The sequence below is a fragment of the Spermophilus citellus genome (genome assembly GCF_964194105.1).
Source record: "Spermophilus citellus genome assembly, chromosome: 5".
Lineage (NCBI taxonomy): Eukaryota > Metazoa > Chordata > Mammalia > Rodentia > Sciuridae > Spermophilus > Spermophilus citellus.
In genome coordinates, this window is record NC_138186.1 from 118926121 (window position 1) to 118947866 (window position 21746).

General features: G+C 40.0%; 2 protein-coding genes across 8 annotated transcripts in view; one reads left to right on the forward strand and one right to left on the reverse strand.

Moving 5' to 3' along the window:
- Window positions 1-21746, forward strand: part of LOC308648772 (uncharacterized protein) — a gene marked incomplete at its 5' end in the record, with an annotated part of 108944 nt that overhangs the window by 82661 nt on the left and 4537 nt on the right. For 2 of the 3 annotated variants that reach the window (XM_081293765.1, XM_081293766.1), the window contains one exon: window positions 21073-21199. In XM_081293765.1, coding sequence (XP_081149891.1) covers window positions 21073-21199 — 127 coding nt within the window. Of the gene's footprint in view, window positions 1-20515; window positions 20646-21072; window positions 21200-21746 lie in introns of those variants that run through there. The other variant, XR_014021911.1, reaches the window with a different exon arrangement.
- Window positions 1-21746, reverse strand: part of TRAF3IP2 (TRAF3 interacting protein 2) — a 40523-nt gene that overhangs the window by 6950 nt on the left and 11827 nt on the right. For 2 of the 5 annotated variants that reach the window (XM_081293754.1, XM_081293755.1), the window contains exons 2-7: window positions 20073-20903; window positions 11561-11753; window positions 7784-7962; window positions 5296-5384; window positions 1434-1502; window positions 214-330 (exon numbers count right to left, since the gene is read on the reverse strand). In XM_081293754.1, the coding sequence (XP_081149880.1) occupies window positions 214-330; window positions 1434-1502; window positions 5296-5384; window positions 7784-7962; window positions 11561-11753; window positions 20073-20895 (1470 nt within the window). In that variant the 5' untranslated portion in view covers window positions 20896-20903. Of the gene's footprint in view, window positions 1-213; window positions 331-1433; window positions 1503-5295; window positions 5385-7783; window positions 7963-10056; window positions 10114-10680; window positions 10756-11560; window positions 11754-20072; window positions 21067-21746 lie in introns of those variants that run through there. The other 3 variants (XM_081293756.1, XM_081293753.1, XM_081293757.1) reach the window with 3 other exon arrangements.

The window sequence follows — 21746 nt, forward strand, 5'->3', positions numbered from 1 at the left end:
TGTCACTGATGGGAGAACTGAGTCCTATCAGAGGCATGGTGACTCACCAGGGTCTCAAAGGTAGATGGAACCTCGACTGACTGTCCCTCTCCTGACCTGGGAGACCTGGGATTCATGCCGCCTTCAGTTGGTCCCAGTGAAGAACTGATCTTCCCTGGAGAGAGAGCCCATCCCTGAGGGGCGATGAGGCCCTGTGGTCCCCTTACCACTCACCATTCGATGAATGTACTTAGTATGTAAGCCATGCTCATCCTCGTCCAGCTGCGACTCAGCGCCTTCCACATCCTGTTTGTATTTGGGGCTGATTGCTACGATTATCATCACTGTCTTCTGTTAATGAGAGGGAAAGAAGTATGTTTATGGAAGTGGGAAGTGTGGTCCATTTGGTGAAGGCTGGCTGGAAGCTGGCCAGCAGGACTGTGTGCATTCCCTGACCTGCTTGCAGATGGAGGGCCAGCCTCCATCTCCATGGAAAGTGAAAGGCACTGGCCCGATTCAGGCACACGGTTGTCTCCACTCCTCCCCACTGCCTGCCTGCCCAGCTCCCTAGCAAAGGACTCAGAGAAGAGCTCTCTTGTGCAGATGTGGTTTGCCCACCATTTTCCACAACCATCTCTAATAAACAGCTAATGAAAGCCTGAATCACTGAGTGAGCCTGCAAAAAAAGGCGCTGCCGCCAGATGATGGAAAGATTTCCCCCTCTCCGAAGCTGGATCTGAGCTATCAGTTTCTGTACTCTCCACTGCCCTGCTTTCCACGTCCGCATTAGCACAGTCAGTAGGAACAGACCCTTCAGCACAAAGCAAACATCAGGCTGCAGACAAAGGGAAAAGCTGCAAAACCCAAGCCTGCTGAGACTCCCGTCCCCCACCGGCAGCCGCCCAAAGAAGCGGCCATGGACAGGGACACACTGGCAGCAATCAATTTCTATCTTGTTAAAGCACAAAGTGTCCCAGTGGCTGGTATAGATTCTGTCAGCAGAAAACAGATCACGAATCAAGGGGCTGCGAGTGGGAGCCTCGGGGCAGGGTGCTGCACCGCTTTAAGGCTGCAAGGAAACCTTTTCAGTCCAGTCCTACAGAACACTTGGGGCGCCTTGCATTCAATTGAATTCTGCTCCCTCCCCACTCCCTGCCTTCATTTCCTCCTTTCCTCTTCTGGTCTAGAAATTGTTTGCTCTGATTGTTATCAACCACCTGTGTCTGGTTTGACCGTTATTTCCTGCCTGTGCATGTCCAGGAGAGTGACCCCATCCTTCCTTTCCAAGTCTCTGCACGACTTCCAACAAGGGAGGCTTTGTCCAGACTTTTTCAGCTCCATACTTGGGTGCATATGCCAGTGCTTCTTCCGTTGGGGGGCAGGGGGAGCCTCACAAGCTAAGCTAATTGTCTTACTCGCCAGCAAAAGTTCTCAGAATTTTGGAATGTACTTACATCCCGAAGGTAACGCTCCATCCATTTAATGATATCAATACCTCGGATTCTATCTTCAAATATATCAATCTACAAAAGAAAGATGTGGGAGATGGCCCTTAGTAAGTTTTCTCTGGATATAGAGTTTGAGAAAACACAAGATGTTATACACATTTACAACTCATAAAGTTACTGGAACTCAGGGCCTCACACATACTATGCAAGCCCTCTACCACTGAGCTATATCACCAGCCCTAATTATGTTTTTGCAAAACCTAAGGGACACGGTATACCACTAAATTGGATGTAAACCAACAATATACTATATATTACTATACACACACACACACACATTTGAAAGACAAACATAATTCTGGAACATCTTAATGAATATGTATCATGCAAGTGCTGAGAGACACACTGTGGTACTTTACTTGCATTAGTTAGCTCATTATTATGGTATTATGTCCAGATTCAACATATACGTTTCAAAATTATTGTATGAAACTTGGAGCAGATCCAAGGAACTGTCACAAAAACAACTACTGAGATGGTAGGGAAAGGTTTATGATGGGAGTCTCTTGACTTCCATCTTAGTAGAACTCTTGGGCCTTGACAAGACTAATATTTAGTATCGGCCTTCAAGCCTTTGAAGGGGTATATAAAGAGAAGAAAAACAAAATCTGTTATTTTCTATTTTACAGAAGACAAATAAGAGGGCCTTTCTTAGGCTCAGAATTGTACTGCAGCAAGGTAGGGGTGTGTGTGTGTGTGTGTGTGTGTGTGTGTGTGTGTGTGTGTGCGCGCGCGCGCATGCGCGCGCGCAAGATGTTCCTGAATGGAAGGAGGATTATATACCAGAATGGGGACTTAAGGGAAGAGTCCTTGGAGAGAGTTTATTTGATTCAGCCATATTGCTCTCAGATTAATTGTCCTAAATGTCACTCTGCTGTTTAAGTCCATCAAGTCAAGTCCTAGACATTCATAGGCTTCCTGTGTCATCTGTGATCCATTCTTGTGTCCTCTTTCCCCACATGCTCTATTGCTTTAATCTCCATGTTGGTGGCCCCTGTACCCTAAAAGTGTAACACATGTTCCCCGCTCTGTGAATCCTTCTTACATGCTGACTTCCTTCTCCTCACTTCATATAATTCTCCTCCATTGTGACCAATAATGGTACTGAACAATCAACAAACTAATAAAGTATTCTTTCATTCACTGAATGTCTCATTTATGTAAGCTTTCTATGAAAAGAGATCATTTAGCCAGGCACAGTGGCTGTGCCTATGATTCCAGCGATTCAAGAGGCTAAAGCAGGAGAATCTTATGTTTGAGGCCAGTCTCAACAACTTAGCAAGACCCTTGTCTCAAAAAATAAACAGGGCTGGGGGCATAGTTCAGTGATAGAATATCCCCAGGGTTCAATCCCAGTACTGCAAAACAAAACAGAAAAACAGAGAAAGATCATGCCGTGTGTTCACTGAATTCTCAAATACATAGGGTACATAATAAAAGTTCCTTTTCTTATGGAACATGAAAAATGGAATGGCTTTCCTTTTGGATTGGATGATTCTGTTTTAAAATGTGTGCTGGCCAATGACAACAGTAGGTAATCTGTCAAAAGCTTTTGTACCTCCCTAACTCTATCAATAATCCATTTTCATTGTGTGAGAGAGAAGCAATTCAATGTCAGGGTTGAGAAGAGATGGGCTGCATGAATTCTACTCTTTCTCTGCCACTTCCTACCTTCATAACTTTGGAAATGTTACCAAAACTCTTCAACTTTCATTATCTTCATTTGCAACATGTGGCTAATCTACTTTCTATGGTTGTGAGTATTAAAATGACTTAATATGGAAAAGGCATATCATAATGCCAGGCATGAATAAATAGTAATTATTATTATCCCAGCACCTGCTATTGAGGTGAATACAATGTGGCAGATAGCTTTTATTTACCTATCCAGATTTCTACCAAAATCCACACAGCTGCTGTTACAGACTGGGTTGTGTCCCCCCTAAATTTATTTTAAACCCCAGAACTTTAGAATATGACTGTATTTGGAGACAGAGCCTTTAGGAGCTAATTAAGGTGATATGAGATCATAGGGGCATACCCTACTCCAACAGGACTGGTATCCATGCAAAAAGAGGCGATTAGGACACAGAAGTGTGCACACAGAGGAGAGACAACATGAAGACAGAGAGAGGGGATGGCCTTCTACAAGCCATGGAGAGAGGCCTCGGGATGAAACCAATCTTGCTGTAACCTTTAGCTTGGACTTGCAACCTCTAGAACTGTGAAAGTACGTTTCTGTCATATAAGCCATCCTGTCTGCAGTACCTTATTGGCATCCTTAGGAAACTCATACAGCACCCCCTTCAGGTTCCGGTCACCATTGCTCCCTTGCCTCTTCAGACCTAGGGGCAATACTTACTCCCTGCTTTTGCTAGTGCTAAGATATTTTACTAATCCCTTTGGAGTCCCTAAAACCTACCCAGAGACTTGGGTAGGTTATTGAACTTCCTTTACTGAACTCTCCTCAAATTACCCATGAAGTGTTTCATCCCACTACCACAATCTTAATGTATCAGTAGTAATGTAACTGTCCAGATCTGGGCTCTGTGATTCTACCATGAGATTTCCCTGGATGAGGGTCCAGATCAATTTAAATTTTGCCTAAATAGCCCTGATTGTTAAGGTCAAAAAAGTCTGGGCTTGTCTTAAGGGGCAATTATTATGTGTATATTTGGAAAAGATTAAAAATAAAATTTCTTCTTAAATATTGATCTTACGTCTTATAATTTGATTTTATGTCACGGTGGCCACACCTCTTTTTTACTTTAAAAATGAGAAAGGGATGTGATGGTCTCTACACAGTCATGAAGTTGTATTATATAAATTGTCAGCATTTTTTTAACTTTTAGACACTCCTGTTTAAAAAAACATTTATAGAATATAGAAAACTTCCAATAAAAACTGTTAAGCAATGCTAAGTAATCTCTTTATGCTTTACTTTCTAAGTATTCTTCTGTATCCTCCAACATTCTTACTTACCACTAATTTTTCACCACTCTCTAGAATTCATTGCCACTGAATACCTAAAAGAGGCTTAGGGAGGAAAAGAAGTGATTTCAGGGTTTGAGGAAAGCCAGTTCTCCAAGTGGCATCCTGTGGCATTTTATTTATCCTAAGGAAAAACTTACATGGCTTTAAGCTATGCTGTTTCAGGTGATGGTAGGGGGACAGAAGGAGTATAAGCTTGAGAGTCCTTAGGCCAAGATCACAGTGGACCTGCAGGTCTGGATTAGGGCTGCCTACTCTGGACTTTGACTAGACCAGCAGAAAACCCAGCCGTAGATTCCCTGTCCCGGAGCTTCACTGAAAGGGCAGCTGTGTGCAGTGGGCGACCCAAGTAGCCAGGGTTCTACTTCAAACCTCATGGCCCAGTGCAGAACAAAAGAACCTTGTTAAATAAGCAGGTTGCTGTGGTGAAGCCTGTGGCTTCCTGCATCACAGGAAGCATAACCAAAGTGGACATGATTGGTCAGAAGGGGCAAAGGTACAAAGTGCAGCAACAACCTGCCTTTCTTCCAACCCAGAGCCAGTTGCGTATATGGTGGGCATTATTAGCATGATTCTTGCTGTTTGGAGTACTCACGCTCACTCCAAAAACATAAGAAAAAAAAATGCTGGAGACTTTGCATAGTTTAAAATCTAGACATTAATTACCTAAATTCATAATCATTTAACTCAAAACCACAAAAATAAAAAAAATATCACTTTAAACATTAATGTCTATTTATACTTTTGCTTCAAATGATTTTCCTTATCATTGTTCTCACTTCAGATATTCATTTTTCTCTTTGGTTAAAATACGTACCGCAGTTTGGAAGCCATTTACCAACAAAAAATTCACAAATTTCACCACCTCCATGGCTGTATCCATAGAATAAGTGATAAAGACTTTCCCTAAGAGAAAAAAAATTCACATTTATTAGAAACATGTCAAATTATATTTTATATAATATAGTGTAGTGTAGTATATTCTATACTACACTTGTAAATTGTACACAACATCTTCTGTACTTCTGGAATAATAAGGGAAACCTCCAAGTGGCCTAAGGGTTTAAACTTACAGTGGTGTGGATTATGTCTGAGGGCATGTTTCCCCAGGCACAGGGGCTAGAGCCTATCCCAGGTAATACAGACTGCTCAGGGTGACTGGAAATCAAAGGGACAGAGGAGAGCAATGGCAGGCTCAGATTAGCTTCCAAGGTCTTCTGAAAAACCACAGGAGGCATTACCAAAAAGTCCACCACACAGAACCCACAGGTCCTTAAGTTCAAGTCTCTGCCTTGTTTCTTAAAGCTACTTGGCACTATGCCTGAGGAAAATACTCTCACAGCAGGCCAAGAAGCTGTAGCTGCTAAGGGGCCACCCAGCAGTGTCCTCTTTTGATCTCATCATGCTCTCTGTTGCTCTGAACTCTTGCCTTACAAGAGCAAGTCAGGAGAGAGTGAGAAAGCAGTCCCTGACCCACTTCTTGTCCCTACCTTTTTGGAGAAAGGCCAGGATGCTGGGGTAGACGAATGCACGACTCTGAAATGTTAGTAAAACTGTAGCAGCTTGAAGGAGAGACACTGCTCAGGGCAGTCAACATCAGACACTCCCTCTCTCATCCCTAGGCCTGATTAGAGCAGCAGACAGACAGTACTATTTGGACAAAATTGCCCCCACTAAGATGAGAACTAGTGTTTTCTCAGGCTAAAGTCTTGGGGAAATTATCTAGCTAGCATTTTAGTATGAGAAATGAATAATCTCTGTTGGTTTTTAGTCCGGAATGGATCAGTAGAATCTCAAGAATTCCCTGGGGCAGAGAGTAGAGAAGAAGGGGAGCTGAAGAGAATGTGAGTCTGCGTGTTCCTCTATGCTCAGGCTCCTGTTTTTTGAGACACCCCTTGCAAGTGGAAGCGTGTATAATTATCATATCAACTCATTTAAGAAGGCAGGCATATTGATGGCACTCAATTCATTATTCTCAACACTTACTTCACTCAGTTCCTATGAAAGTAATTTTAGGACTCCTTTCATAAATTATAATAAGATGGATACTATCTATAAACGGATATTGGGTCTATACCCCATGCAGGGCAGCATCTGTATGCAAAATTAAAATGTATACAATTTTAAGGTGTTCAGAAAGAAAGTTTTTAGTGAAGACAGCAGTGGATCCTTGTCTTAGAAAACTTTCAGAATTGTAAATGATGGGAAGAGCACAGAGCCCCTCAAAGGAATTAGCAAATCCACACAAAGAGCTTCATTTCAAGTTTGGTTCAGTTTTCCAGATTTGGAAAGAGCTTATTAGAATGAACTGAGCTTCTCTAGCAAGCACGATGGGTAATAATTTCACAAGTAGTGGTTGTTTTCTTAAGATTTCTGGAACTAACTATCCTGACTGACCTTATTCTGAGAACATTTTGGTGATATTTCAACATTTCTGGTTCTGGCAGCAAAACGTGGAAAAAGAATCATCACCTGACACTTAGTCAAATGTTTCTTTAAATAAAAGGCTTAGTTTGCATTTGGTTGTAAAGCAGAGTAGAGAATGTGAGACCGTTTTTTTTTTTTTTTCCAAATGAGATTGCTCATTCCTACAGGAAATGACCTCGTTCTTGATGGCTGCTGCTAATTTATGGTAAGGCACTAGGTTTCTCTCCAATGCCACATGGACATCCAATCAATTTACCCAGGGACAAGTCCACTCAAGAGCATCGTTTAGGAGAGGAAAAAAGTGTTGGAGTTATTTGTTGCTGAAGTATGTGTTGAAGAAAATTTAGTGGTAAGCACTTCGTGAGCATTACTAATAGTGTTGGAATCTATAAAAACATTCATGCAAAATTCCGGTTACTTTGTAAGCAAAAAAATGAGTTTTATTTCACTGCATATATGAGAAATATCTGAGATCATGGATGAATGATCAAGAAATACTTTCAACTATTTTGTCATATTAATATTTGTAATAATAAAAAGTTGAAATATGTATTATGAGAATATATAGTACATGTGTGTATATATATAAAATGAATGTATATATTTATATTTATATATATATAAAATGAATCAACAAAAAATAAAGAAGTAAAAGAAGTACTTTTGGGGGCAGGGTTGTGGCTCAGTGGTAGAGCACTTGCCTAGTATGCAAGAGGCACTGGATTTTATCCCCGGCACCACATAAAAATAAAAACAAATAAAATAAAGGTATTGTGTCCATCTACAACTAAAAAAAAAAATTATATTAAAAAACGAAGAAGTACTTTTGAAGTGTAAGGCCTGACAAGGAGGAGAAAACCACATTGCAAACAACTTACGCAATTCTTCTGGCAAGTTGCTTGTTTTCAGAGTTCCTCTCACTGGAGGGTTACTAGGGGGTCTAGGCACAGCAACTGGGGGTGGAGCCTGGGGTCCCTGTGGTCTCAGCTCTGCAGGATGTTCCAAGGACTCCTTAGGAGCTCCAGCTCCATTAGGTGGCTGGTGATACTGCTGGTCCCTGGAGAAGAATGTGTTTTCAGTAAATTCTCTCTCTCTCTCTCTCTCTCTCTCTCTCTCTCTCTCTCTTTTTTTTTTTTTTTTTTTGGTAACAAAAGCAAATCTTGGGACACAGAAAGCCTTTAATAACTGTAGGAAAATACCAATGAACTTTATTTCTCCTCTGCCTTCATTTCTTATCAGAGAACAGAAAGAAGAGCTTCATGGAGTTTCTGTCAATAAGCAATTCAGCTGGCTGCCATATGTAAGGACCTGTGCTAAGGGTCAAAAGAGAGAAGCAGGATTTGATTTCTCTATTCAAGGACTGTTTAATTAGAAAAATAAGTCTCATACAGGGGGCAGACAAGGTCATCAACAAAACCAAGTAGTGTGATGGTGACATAGGTTGATGTTATAAGCATTCAGATTGAAAAGACATGACTTTTAGCTCATGATAGATAACATTTAATCATGTATCAAAAGGTTAAAAAAAGTCATGTAGGTTTTAAAGTATTTAAGTTATTAATATATGAATGAAAATCTGATTCCGAAGAACCTTTAGAAAAATATCTACCACACTGTGTTATGGTATGCTGGCTTTTTGATTCTCCACCTTCCTGCATGTCAGAGTGGTCCTACTGTGTGGGATTGCTCTGTGATCATTTTCTGAAGCCCAGCCTAAAGCTTCCTCCTGTAACCTTCAACAATTCTGTAAGCACTCAATTCCCTATCCTTTCTACCTAAAATAGCTAGAATTGTTCTTATTTTCTGCAAATGAATCCTAACTGTTAGGGAGACCTAAAACTGTATGTCTAACATTTTATTTCACTAAAAACTATTCAAATGTGGCAATATGTTAACATTTTTAATATCTGGATAGTGGGAACACAAATATTTGTTATTTGCTATCTATTTGAAATTGTTTCATTGTGTGTATGTGTGTGTGGTACTGGAGATTGAGCTACATCAAATTTAAAATAGTCCTGCCTCAGCCTCCTGAATAGCTGAGATTATAGTGTGTGCCACTGCACTGAGCTTACATTATAAATTTTTAAAAAATGTTTTGATTACAAATCTATGTGTTTATTCTTTCTTTAGATTATTGCTTATTCTTTCATATTTTTATATAAGCATCATAAAACATTCTTAAAAGTCTAACAACAGGATTTAAAATAAAATTATACAGCATCTCAACTATATTTCTAAAATATGAATGTTTAAGGATGTTATTTTACTTTACATTTTTATTAATATAGAGAAAATAATTTCTATAAAATATACTTTCATCTAATGGAGATTCAGTTCCTCACTCTTTTGCATTAAATCTTTTTATACCAAAAATCGCTTAGTTGTTATGAAAGATGATTGTTAGTTTGATAAAGACATATTAAGGCCTTGATAATATTCAAAAACTTCCATGTAAAAACAACATCATGGAGATTAATGATAGAATAAACTTTCTCTATTAAGATTATCTTCCAAGTTATCAGGAAGAGGAGAATTAGCTCCTTACCTGAACTCATTTTTCATTATTCTAAAATGATAAAATAAATCAAGGAGACCACAGCAGGGTTAAATTGATGTTATAAAACCAATTACTCTGCAGTACCATTGCAATTGTTTTGCAAATCTAAAGTTATTTCAAAAAAAAAGTTTATTTTAAAAATTACAATTTCCTCCCCATTCAACACCAAACTTATTTCATAAAGATGCTTAAATTTTGTTTGTTTTCTTATATGATTATCCTGCTATAAAAATCTCTTTTTTACTAGGCACAGTAGTGCATGCCTGTAATCCCAGCAGCTTAAGAGGCTGAGATAGGGAGATCACAAGTTCAAGGCCAGACTCAGCAACTTAGCTAGATCCTGTGTCAAAATAAAAAATAAACATGGGCTGGGAGTGGCTAAGCACCCCTGGGTTCAATCCCTACTAACACATACAAATTGCATTTTACTTAATTCCATTATTTTTGTTTGAGAAAAAAGAGGTGTCTGTCTGGAAAGAAAATATAAGGGTTTATGAACTTTCTAGAAAAGGGGAAATCAGGCATATAGCTTATTTGCCATTGTTAATGAGTGAGCTATTTTCCTTTCAATAAAAATTTTGAGCTAATTACCAATTTCTGTAGTTCTGAAAAATCCACTTTAATAGGATCTCCATATCTCATTCAGTTCTATAAAAACAGAATATAGTTTTAGAGTGGCATGTGAAAGTTCTACTTGAACAAGAGCAAACATTTCATCTTTCCAATTTCATCATAAATTAGGAAGCTTCATTTATGAGTCTTATATAAATTAGATTCATAAATTAAGAGAAGAAAAATTTGAGAGTGAAAAGAGCAATAAGGAGAAAAATGACTGAAAGATGATATGATCTGGATATAGTTTGAGTATGTTCCCCAAGGGTTCCTGGGTTGGGAGGTTGGTTCTCAGTGTGATAGTGTTAGAAGACATTGTAGAACCTTTGAGGAGGGTTCTAGTGGGAAGTAATTAGGTCATTGAGGATGCTGCCCTTGTAAGGAATTAATATAATTCTCATAGGACCCTGGTTAATTCTTCTTTTTTCTAATATTTTTAATTATAGATGGACGCAATACCTTTTTTGGATTATTTATTTTTATGTGGTGCTAAAGATTGAACCCAGTGCCTCACAGGTGCTAGATAAGCACTCCACCACTGAGCTACAACTCCAGCCCTGACCCTGGTTAATTCTTAAAAGAGAGTTGTTATAAAGAGCAAACCTAAAAAGTTGGGAGTAGTGGCACCACATGTCTGTAATTCCAGCTGCTTGGGAGGCTGAGGCAGAAGATCACAAGTTCAAGAGTTCAATGCTACCCTGGAGAACATAGCAAGACTCCTATATTTAAAAAAAAAAAAAAAAAGCAATATTTCTGCCATCATGTCAGTCTGCTATGATGTAAGGCAGTGAAGAGGGTCCTCACTGGAGACTAAATAGATATAGCCCAGAGATCTTAGACTTTCAGCCTTCAAAACTATGAGCTAAATAAATATCTTTTCTTTTTAAAGTATCTTGCTTTAGATATTTTGTTAAACCAATGGAAAAAAAGAGTTAGACAACCGAAGTCATAAAAAATCAGAATTCCTTTTCTGGAAGAAGCCTAGGAGAGGGCCAATAATGGTACTCAATGTGTATGAATGTTTTCATTACAAAAGATAATGACAGGTTATTCAAAATTTCTATTTGGAATTAATTGAATTTTAAAATTTAAAGTAAGGAATAAGATTAAACAGGAACATAAACAAGGAATATAAAAAGAATTTTATAGAAGTGGAAGTTGATATTAAAAACAATTTTGCAACTAAAAGTTCAGGTGATCTGAAAGTAAATGAAGAAGGTGTAATTCAGAGAATATCTTAAGAGCTTTCCCTTGAAAGGCATTTTGACTAGTCACTAGTGGCTTTTCTATAACTGGTAAAGAGATACTTGTCAACTAGTTTCCACTTCCTTCTGACCTGAAAAGTTTACAGTGGGTGGTTCCACTGTGTGACTGTCACTAACCTGGGTAGTAAACCTACAGAGAATTTTGAAATATCTTTATTGCATTGTCATGATGCTTTCTCATGTTAGAAATATGTGAAGGTTAGCCCTGTCATACTTACTGACACCTTGGAAGTCCTGGAAAGGAGTAGTCTCTTTGTATAGGCTTCTCTTCTTGGTGCCAGGGACTGGGATAATTCGGGATGACCTTCTGCACAGGTGGCAGGCCTCTCACAGTTGTCCCAGGTAGGGGCTGCCCAGGCAGAGCTGGCTGGATCACTTGTTGGTAGGCTGCTCGAGGGTAGTTGTGGCCATCTGTAGGCGAAGACAACAAGGAGAACAGGGATGATGGACTTTAATTCCTTTGTAAAACAGGAGAGGTAAATTCAGTAAAAATGTTTGTCTCCATACCAACTGAGGGGTCTGGGTATAAGCTACCATCTCCATGATATTTTTCTTATTTCTGTACCACTACTTAATAGTTCTCAAAATTGATTCACTTTTTTTCCCTAAATAAAAAAAAAATTTATGCAATCACAAGTTTGGTCTTCTAATTAGAAAGCTCAAAGAACTTTTAAAAAACTCTATATGGACTCCTATTTTAATAAGATACTTAAGATAAAACAACCATGAAGACCTTCTCTCACACCATCATTTCTACCATAATTTTCCAAGGGTCCAGAACCCAAGACTAGGAGAAATTGTCCTAATGATAGATACAGAATTGCTATTCTCTCCTTTCCACCCCTTTGCATACACACACAGACTCCACTTCATCTTTTGAAGAGTAAATGAATGAAAACTTGACTCATCCCTCTGGGAAATTTAGCCAACCAGTCAGCAACATCTTCCAGCTTCCATGGTCTCTCTTGCCTATGTGCACTTAGGCCCAGGGCAATTTGATGAGGACAGGGATTGGAGTAAAGCCAGGGCTGACAGGGACTTATGTGAATGTGTAACCTGAAGGAAGTTGGCTCTAGCCAGACCCAGAAGTAGCAGGGTCCCAAGGGAAGAAGGGCAATTCAACTGATCAGATAAGAGAACTGAAGAGAGATACAGAGATAAATATAGGAACCCAGTCTGGGAACCCAGACAGGGTGAGTGAGGTGGCCTGTGAGGGAACCGCTCAGGCCCAGAGAGGCTAAAGCTTGGGGAAATCTGAGAGGTTCAAGGAGACTGGAGAGAACTAACTGGATGGCCCTTTAGGATGAACCATGAGCATCTTCTGGTGGCCCAAGCACTGCCACCTCTGCCCAGGTTAAAAGTAGGATGATGCAGTGAGCATAACTACTTGGGACAAGAAGGATCTTTAAAAAAAAAACAAACAAACATGTATTTTTGGTCTTAATTCTTTTTCTGATTTTAAATAATTTCTGGTTATAAGTAACATTCATGTTTGTCTGCCATGTAAGTAGGCTATATGCAGGGACGCATGGTGTAATAAAACTGTCAAGAAAGTATCTTGCAAGTGTCAAGCAAGAAAGCATCAGGTAAGGTAGATTGGAACCAGAATTCAGAGGTGAGAATGAGGCTAAGAATTTAATTTCTAGTTTTGTAGGCAGTCAAGTAGCCATGATGTTTTCAAGGAAATAAACAAGGAAGTGATGAACATGAGTTCAGAACAGAAGACAATGTACATGTCATTAGTGTGGTTGCCTCCAGGTCCTCCTCTGGACTCAGCAAACTTGGTTGGGTGACCCTGATAATGTGCCCAAGCCAGTCTCTCATGCCTGTCAAATTCCCTGGAGTCAATCTATTGTCTGTTTTAACTCTGACATCAGCAGGGTCCTTTCTGTCAAGATTCCTCTGGCAAAAGTGAGCATGCCCCCCAACCTACGTCATCTCCTGACTCCAGCCAGTGGCCCTTGCCCTGCTTTGAATTAGGCTTGGTCATGACAAGTGGCAGGGTTCAAGGAAAGGACGAAGGAGAAAGAGATCTGATAGGGCCTACGCAGCATCCAGATGATGAAGGAGACCAGGAATCAGGGGGCAGCTCCATGAGTGGCAAGTGAGATCTCTGTGGTCCAGGACAAGATATTTCACGGAGGCTTTCCTTTTACTGCCTTTTTATTTTTATTTTGAGACAGGGTCTCACTAAGTTGCTAAAACTGGCCTTGAACTTGCAATCTTCCTGCCTCAGCTTCCTGAGTCTGGGATTACATGTGTGAGCCATAGCACCTGGCTGCTTTTACAGCCTGCTTAGGGCAGACCAGATACACTCCAGGGAGTCTAGATTGCCAGTGGGAGTTTCAGGGCAACAGGGTAGGTCACTACTGCTGCTCCAGCTAGAAAAGAATAAAAAGTGCCACTGCCATCAGGTCACCAGACAGGGGCCAAACCTGCTTTTAGATTAGCCTTGCATAATTGGGCCATTTAGAAATCCAACTATTGATACAACCCTCTAGACATTATTGCGATTCAGATCCACCCTGCATGATCAGGTCTGTGCCCTTCTTGATCTTATCTCTCCTATGCTCTCACTGGCTTACCAGCCCCATCTTTTTCTTGAACATCTCAAGCTGGTCTCCACCCCTGGAACCTGAGTTGCCATCTTCTCTTCCAGAATGTTTTTGCCCTAGATCTTCACAGATGAACTTCTGTCATTCGGGGCTCCTCCAGACATCACCTGTTCAAAGAGGCTCGCCCCTTCACCCAGTTACCTTCTCCCAACCCCAATTTATTTTCCTCATCACTCTTCTGGGTCTATGTGAGCCTGACTTACTTGTCAGCTACTTGCCTGCCTTCCTCACTAGAATGCAAACTCTGTGAAAACAGGGACCATATCTGTTTGCCACCATGTCACCACACACAGTACTGCTTCATGGGCAATGCTTAATGTGCATATGAAGCCTGAATAGTCCCTGACTTACTCACAGGAAGAGAAGCCATTTTGGATTCTACTGTCTGCTTGCTAAGTCTTGTGTTTCCTAAACCATCTACTTCTACTTCTTGTCTGTTTTTTTTTTTTTTAAGTCAGTGTCTCTCTCCAAAAGTAGAAAGAAGAAAGACAAGGTCAAAGAGGAGAAACTGTTAGTAGCCTTGAAAGCTTTTCCAAGGGAGGGGCTGAAAGGAACTCATCTGAAGTTTTTAATATTTGGAGCCATTTTTGCTTCCCATATCCATTAATGAGTGGCTAATAACATTTTATTTGCTTTAAAAGAACTACCAAGCTCTAATCATAGGGTTTGTTTCTTTTCCAGAAAGCGGATGTTAGTGCTGTTAATCAAAAGCCTTTGAATCAAGGTCATATGATTTCTAACAGATTATTTCCCTCACAACATGTTTTTGTCTCATAGCAACAAATCGTATCATTAAAATCACTAAGGCATGTGGGCTAAGTGTTTGATTAGCTGTAACTTTCATTTCTGAAATGGCCACCTGTGGTAAAAAGTTATGTGAGCAGATGAAAATGATCCACCTCATTGATTTTAAAAGTTGGGGTACTGACAGTATAATCCTCTGTGCTGTCCTTTTATTGTTTAAAACAAAGAAATATTTAATATTAGAGGGTCAACCAAATATAAGCTTCCTTTTTGTAAGTGGAACTTGACTGTTTCCCCCCCTCCCCCTGTACATTTGGCTGGTTGTATGGAAAAGTTGCTAAATAAAAAGTGTGTTTTGTCATTGCTGAAGTTTTAATCATTCTGTTCTGTTATTATGACCATACCTTATAGTTTAGTTGGCTACTATATACAACCATGGCTAACATTTATGATCCCTTGCTACATGTCAAATACTGTTCTAGGAAGAATGTTCAGAATAGAATCTGAATTCAACATGGCCCTTGCATTCTTCATCCTCTGTCACATTATTCTCTCCCTGCTCCTCCTCCTCCAGCTCTGCTGCTATGCTTTTGGTACTTTAACATAGAGCTCCTTGCTTCCTCGACTTTCTCAGCCTTTAGGTTTCAGCTCAGCTGTCTCTTCAAAGAGACATTCTCTGATCAGCCTATCAACATCTGTTCCAACACCTGGTTATTTCATTGATAGTATACATTATCTGTCTTTTTTTTTTTTTTTTTGGTGCTGATATCTACTTCTTTTGTCTCCCCAGTAGATTGTGAACTCCACAAAGATAAAGACCATGTGTGTTGTATTCACCACTATATATGCAGTGCCTACTAGATGACCTGGCAAATATTTGTTGAATAAATTGATAAATGAATGGACAGGTTCTGTTTCTAGGTTCCATTTTCCTCCCTCCTTTTCTTCCCTCCCAAACAATTAAAGATGGTTTTTGCAAGGCTTGACATCACAAAGACTACTCTTGATTAGGGGGTCACTCCTTTCCCCAGAAAGCAAAGAACAGATTTATTTTTGTTCATTCAACAAATATTTATAGAATTTCTATGGCTGGGCACTTGGTGAACTGAGATAAATAGGATACAGTTCCCTTGAGTAGCTCAAAATAAATGGAGAGAGGAAGAGAGAAAAATCTGTCTCTGTGTGGGTGTCTGTTTTTAAACACAAACCCACACTAGTTCATGTGTGAGAATGGGAGGCACACAAGTCGGCAACCACCTTCTTAAGAATCACTGCTCAAAAATAGCTTCTTACAGACTTATCCCCAGTGCCTAAAATTCCATCAGGAGAGTTTACTGTAGGAGATGGAAGGTGGGTGATGTGATAGACAAATGATTTGTTAGCATGGTAACTCCTCAGTTCTGAGGCAGTGTTGATCACACAACAGAAATGAAAATCTTGCACAATCCTAAGTGGGTGCCCAGTACTGTACGTTATTTGTCAGTCTGTGATCCTCTTGGCCTGTGTTCACATGGTCTTCATGTTACTAGGCTTTTAGCACTTGGAATTTGTAAACCAAATCCTAAACGAGGTTTTCCATTTATCAGTGAAAACATTCAACATTTTTCTTCCTTATTAAGAATGGTATTAAGAGAGTCTGTGAGAGAGAAAATAAAATCTGATTTTCAAGTTGTCAAAAAAAACATCATAGTAAAATGCAATCGGTTTAGCCAGGAAACAAAATAGCCAACATAAACTGTTAACAGGAACTCCCACAGCTGTAACCAGCTGTGGTTCCTACAAGGCAACTCCTTTCTTTATCATTTCTTCCATCTGGTTTAATTTTTCCTTTTTTAAATTGTGTGTGCAAATGATCACTTTTTAGGGTTCATGGGAACAATTGTAGGCATGTACCCACAAGCTTTATTTTATTCTGTCTCCTTGGTAGAGAAAGCAAGAATCTTATAATAAAATAAGGCCTTGCTACACTTAATTCTTTCTTTCTCTCCAATATATCTGCATCATGGGTTTTATTTGATTGTGCAGTCATGAACTCCACTCTGGTGACCTTCAACAGAAGGATTCTGAAGCAGTAGAGGCTGACTTCTCCTGGGGGTGCAGTGAGGAGAAAACATGCTATTCTGTTTCTCTTTCATCTGCTTTGAAAACTTTTTTTTTTAAACATGAAAGGGATGACCAGTAACCATTTTTGCTTTAACTTGCAAAAAGCTAAGCTACGCCATTTGCATGGTGATCATTATTTATTTATATATTCATTAACAGGAAAGGAAGTAATGCTCTTCTAAAGCCAAGTGGAACCACGTAGCCATGGTTTCCAACTGCACAAGCATCCCTCAGGTGAACGGCTCTTTTGAAGTGGTTTTGTTGGCAATTAAGTGCAGTTATAGCCCTGACACGAAACTAAGCATTTGTACACCTGCTCTGAATGCTTAAAATCTGTGACAGTGAAAGGGATCTGGAAGTAAGGCATACTCTACAGGGCTGGGCTACAGGATCCGTTAAAAAATAACAATAATAACTAAGAGCTGCTAGTATTGAGGACTTACTAGCAGCCAGCCACGTTCCTGGTGCCTTTAATACATTATCTCATTTAGTCCCCACAGCAGCCTTCCTGGGAGTCATTGCTGCTCCAATCCTCATTAGTATTCTGGGGCTGCAGTGCCCTACAGGAAAACCACAAGCACTGTGCAACCCTGACCTCTTCCCTGTGATTAGGTGCCCTTGGGAGCCAGGGCCACAGTACCTGCAGGATGAGCTAAGGCAAGCTCGTCTTTGTGCATTCTTAGTTCTGCTTACTTTTCCCTCCCTCCCTTCCTTCCTTCCTTTTTTTTTTTTTTTTTTTTTTTGCTTTTTTTGTTGTTGTTTGTTTTGGTTTGGTTCTAGGGATTGAACCCAGGAGTGCTCTGCCTCAGAGCTATATCCTCAGCCCTTTTTATTTTATTTTTGAGAGAGGATCTCTCTAAACTGCAGAGTTGACTTTGAATTTGTAATCCCCCTGCCTTAGCTTCCCAAATCACTGGAATTATGGGTGTGTGCTACTGTGTGCAGTTTATTCTCCAATTATAGAAGTAATGTTTGCTATAAAAAAATTTAACAAAGCATAATAGTTAGAAGGAAAATATTCTTGTCTCATCTTAATTCTCTGCACCCGCTTCCCAACCCTTGTCACTTTTAACAGTTGGTACAATACTTCTGGAGTTTTAAAATGTATGAATAAACACATATAACTTTAAAAAAAATGAACATATATGGGATCAGTATTGCATCTTGTTTTTCGACTTCATCTTTTTTATGTCAGAATGTGGACAGTATTTTATTCTATGCAACAGGGACCTATTAGACCATTGTATAAATAAACCATAAATTGTAAATGTTCTTTGACTTATGATAGGGCTGTGCCCCAATAAACCCACAGTAAGATGGAAACAGCAAATCAAAAATGCATTTACTGCACCTAACCTATGGAATATCATACCTTAGCAACATGGTACACTGTATAACAGGGGTTGTTTACTTGTTGAGCATGTGACTGTCTGAGAGCTGTGCCTCACAAATGTCTATTAATTTCACACTGTCATAAAGTCAACAAATCTTAAGTCAGGGACCATCTGTACTCATCCAGCCCCTTGTTGATAGGCAGTATAGTACTCTAATGCAACACTGTTATGTAATAAACTTCCTTGTTCATATTCTTTTATATACTTGTTCAAAGTTTCTACAGCATAGAGTATGACAGATGAGACTTCTGGCCAAAGAAGCACATGCAAAATTCTGATACTAAAATTGCCCCCCATGAGATCGCATCAACTTACATGCCTATCAAAAGTGTATCAGAGTATTCAGAACCTCACTAAAACCAGGGTTTGTCTGAGGTTTTTATTTTTGCACCTCTAAACAAGGAAAATGTATCTTTTAATTTTTTTGCATTTCTTAAATGTTAAGCTTGGTTTCTTATGCATATTGGCTGTTTATACCTCTTCTGTGAATTATTCCCATCTCCTGTCCAAGTTCTGTCCTGTCTGCCTTTCATCATCCCTCTGCACTCCCAGGATCCTAAACATCCCCCTTCCAAGTCAACAGAAGGAAATAAAACAGAAGGGAAGGTGAACTGATGAAAGAAAGCAGGTCCTGAGGTATAAGAGGTGAAGCATTCCCAGTTGGGTGTATTTGTCTTTTAAAGGAGCCTGTCAGAGGGGACAATGTTTACTTCCAAAGACTGGATTGCTAATGGCACCATTTCAGGCTTCAATGGGAAAAACACTTTCCAGTACAAAGATCTTCTTGAGATCCTCATTATAACATTGAGTCAGATGCTTGCTTTATCTGTGACACTGAGACTTTCTACTGTTAGTAGATAAAGCTCAGGTCTTAATATCACAAAGCCTTTGACTAAGCATTCATGCTTCTGCACATTTACCCAAGAAATTGATCAGACATGCAGATAAAATCTTGTGTGCATAATGTTTGCTGTAGCACCACTTGCTGAATCATAAAACTAGAAACTAGTTGAAATGTCCAAAAATAGAGAATGGGTTAATAACAATTTGGTAGATCTATCTAGTGAAATACAGTGCAGCATTTTTAAATGATACTGGAAGAAGTACTACTCAATGTCATTTTATGCAAAGGAAAAAAAAACACTAGAAGTAAATAATGTCAGAATCTTAACAAGGAATTATATTTGAGTAATGGAAATACAAGTCTTTTTTCTTTTTTGAGCTTTTGGACATATTTCAGTTGGGAGGAGGTGACCAAATATTATAGCTATGACCAGAAAAAATTATCTTTAAATGTAGATAGCAGAATGTTAAAAAGTACCTCATGGTATTATGCTCATAAAGTATTCCTTTTTTAACCTGGAAATCACTGGGAAATAAACATAGGCCTGGACTTGCCAAAGTTCAGTTCTCAGTGAGTCATACTTAAGGGAATCTACCACCACACCCATGCTGTGACTGGGCAATCAGAGCAGCCAGTGGCATCCATGCCCCTCCCACACCCTTTCTCTGCCACATCTAAGGGAAGAAGAATGAAGAGAAAGAAGAACCCAAAAGCCCAAGAATATGAACAACAGATAAGTTTTCTAGAAATCATTTGGGTCAGCTCTCCACCTTTAGGCAGGTTTCAGGTAAACTAACCCAGACAGAGGCAGCTACTTTGTCCTTAAAATTTCCTGAGAAGGTTCCATGTGAGATAGGTTTGGGCTAAGAAAAAGCATCCTCTCAAGGCCCTTGCAAATCTAACCACACATGGAAGGCCTCTCTACATTTGGACAAGTCTGTGCTGGTCTAGTGACATGAGGTATTGATGTAGGACCTTGTTTCTTCTGTCACCCAGCCCAGAATGTCCACAGGCAGTGAGGATCACTTACATGGTACCCGGGGAAGGCACGTTCCGGGACAATGGCAATAGTTCCATGGAGCATGTGGGGAAGGATTGGGAGGCAACATCTGGGCACACGCTGGATACCTCTGTTCAAACTGAGGGAACTCTCTAGACCTGAGAGGTCCGGGGAGGTCCTGAAAGCAACACACGGAGGTGAGGGGCAGGGGCCTTTCCAGCTGTCTGATGCCCAGGACATCCTGGGGTTGGGAATCGTACCCCGTGTCTATCGTCGGCACATCTGGGGCTGCTCGGTTCCTGTGGGGCTGTGGTGGAGGCATCGTGTCTTGGCTACTGCCCGAGGAGTCTGCTGAGGCATTGGATAAACTTTGGTCTGATTTGTCTGAGTCATGGCCAGTGTCAGGAGAAGCTGCTGAAAGCTGAGATTCCAGCCATCGATGACGTTTTTCCATAAATGAAAACTGATGCTGTAGTGGGAGGGCTCCGACCACAGACTCAGGCTCAGGCTCACTGGCTGCAGAGGAGCCTGAGGAAAAATCTTTGCCTGGGTCTGCATGCCTCCTGAAGAAACTGTCTTCAGTCTCCTCCAGGATTTTAGAGCGTAGGCAGCTGATCTGCTGGGACATAGGCTGATATTGATTTGCAAGTTTCAGGGGAGGGTGAACCTGAGGAATGTCTCCTGGGGAATGGAGAGGATCTTTAGGTGCAGACAAGCTGTTGGGTGCCATGTTTCCTATATTTGGAACAGGTGGTTCTGATTCCTCTTCCAGGGAATATTCTGGGATTGGTTTCAGCAACTGACTTGGGTATGGTTCTGATTCATCGACCTCCACAGGAATGCTTCGGTTCATTCTAGTTTCTGGAACAAGAGAAAACATGCCATAGCCTTAGCAGACAGTTCAATTCTTGGAGTCCCCACTTTATGACCTTAAGGGACCTCCTTCAGGATGTGGTTTAAATTAACAGTAGTGTGACACCACTGTGCTTGCAGGGCCCCGATCACATAAAGTTGTTTACTTAAACTCCAGGCAAAGCTGCTAATGCTTATGAAGATATTTTATCTGGAAGACAATTCAAAGAAAGTGACTAGAAGTCATCCTGTGGTAAAAGTCACTCACCAGCAAGGAGAAAACATGGATGAAAATCAACTGCCAGGTATTGAGAAAAGAAATTATCATAATGTGGGGCTGCTTCGTGTGTGTTTGGAATACACACGAATACGATGAAATGCATTTCAGTAACTGATGTGGAATGATTTCCAAGATATAGTGTAAGATGTCCAAAAAAAGAAAGAAAAAAAAAAGCAAGGTACAGAACAATGCTGCTACTTTGTGTAACAAAATCAGGAGAGGGGAATGTGTGTTTATCCTTGTGTGTGGGTATCTGCTTATACCTGCGTAAGAGGTGTGAAGGGTTTGGGGATATTAGTACAGTGCCTTTGAAGATAGACTAGGCTGGGGAAGATGAGTGGGAGGGAGAACTTTTGAACTTTTACAATTTTGCTCTATTGCTTAATTAAAAGATAAATTTTTTTTTAAATTAGAAAAACAAAGCACAAGTTTAAAACACACTGAAAAAAGGTCATAATGACATTTTCCACTTAACAATGTTAGGTCATTTGGAGAACTTAATTCCCTCTGGGCACTATGCTTGCAGTGAAGGTAGCCATGACCATATGGTTTATGTGTGTGGTTAAACTAGT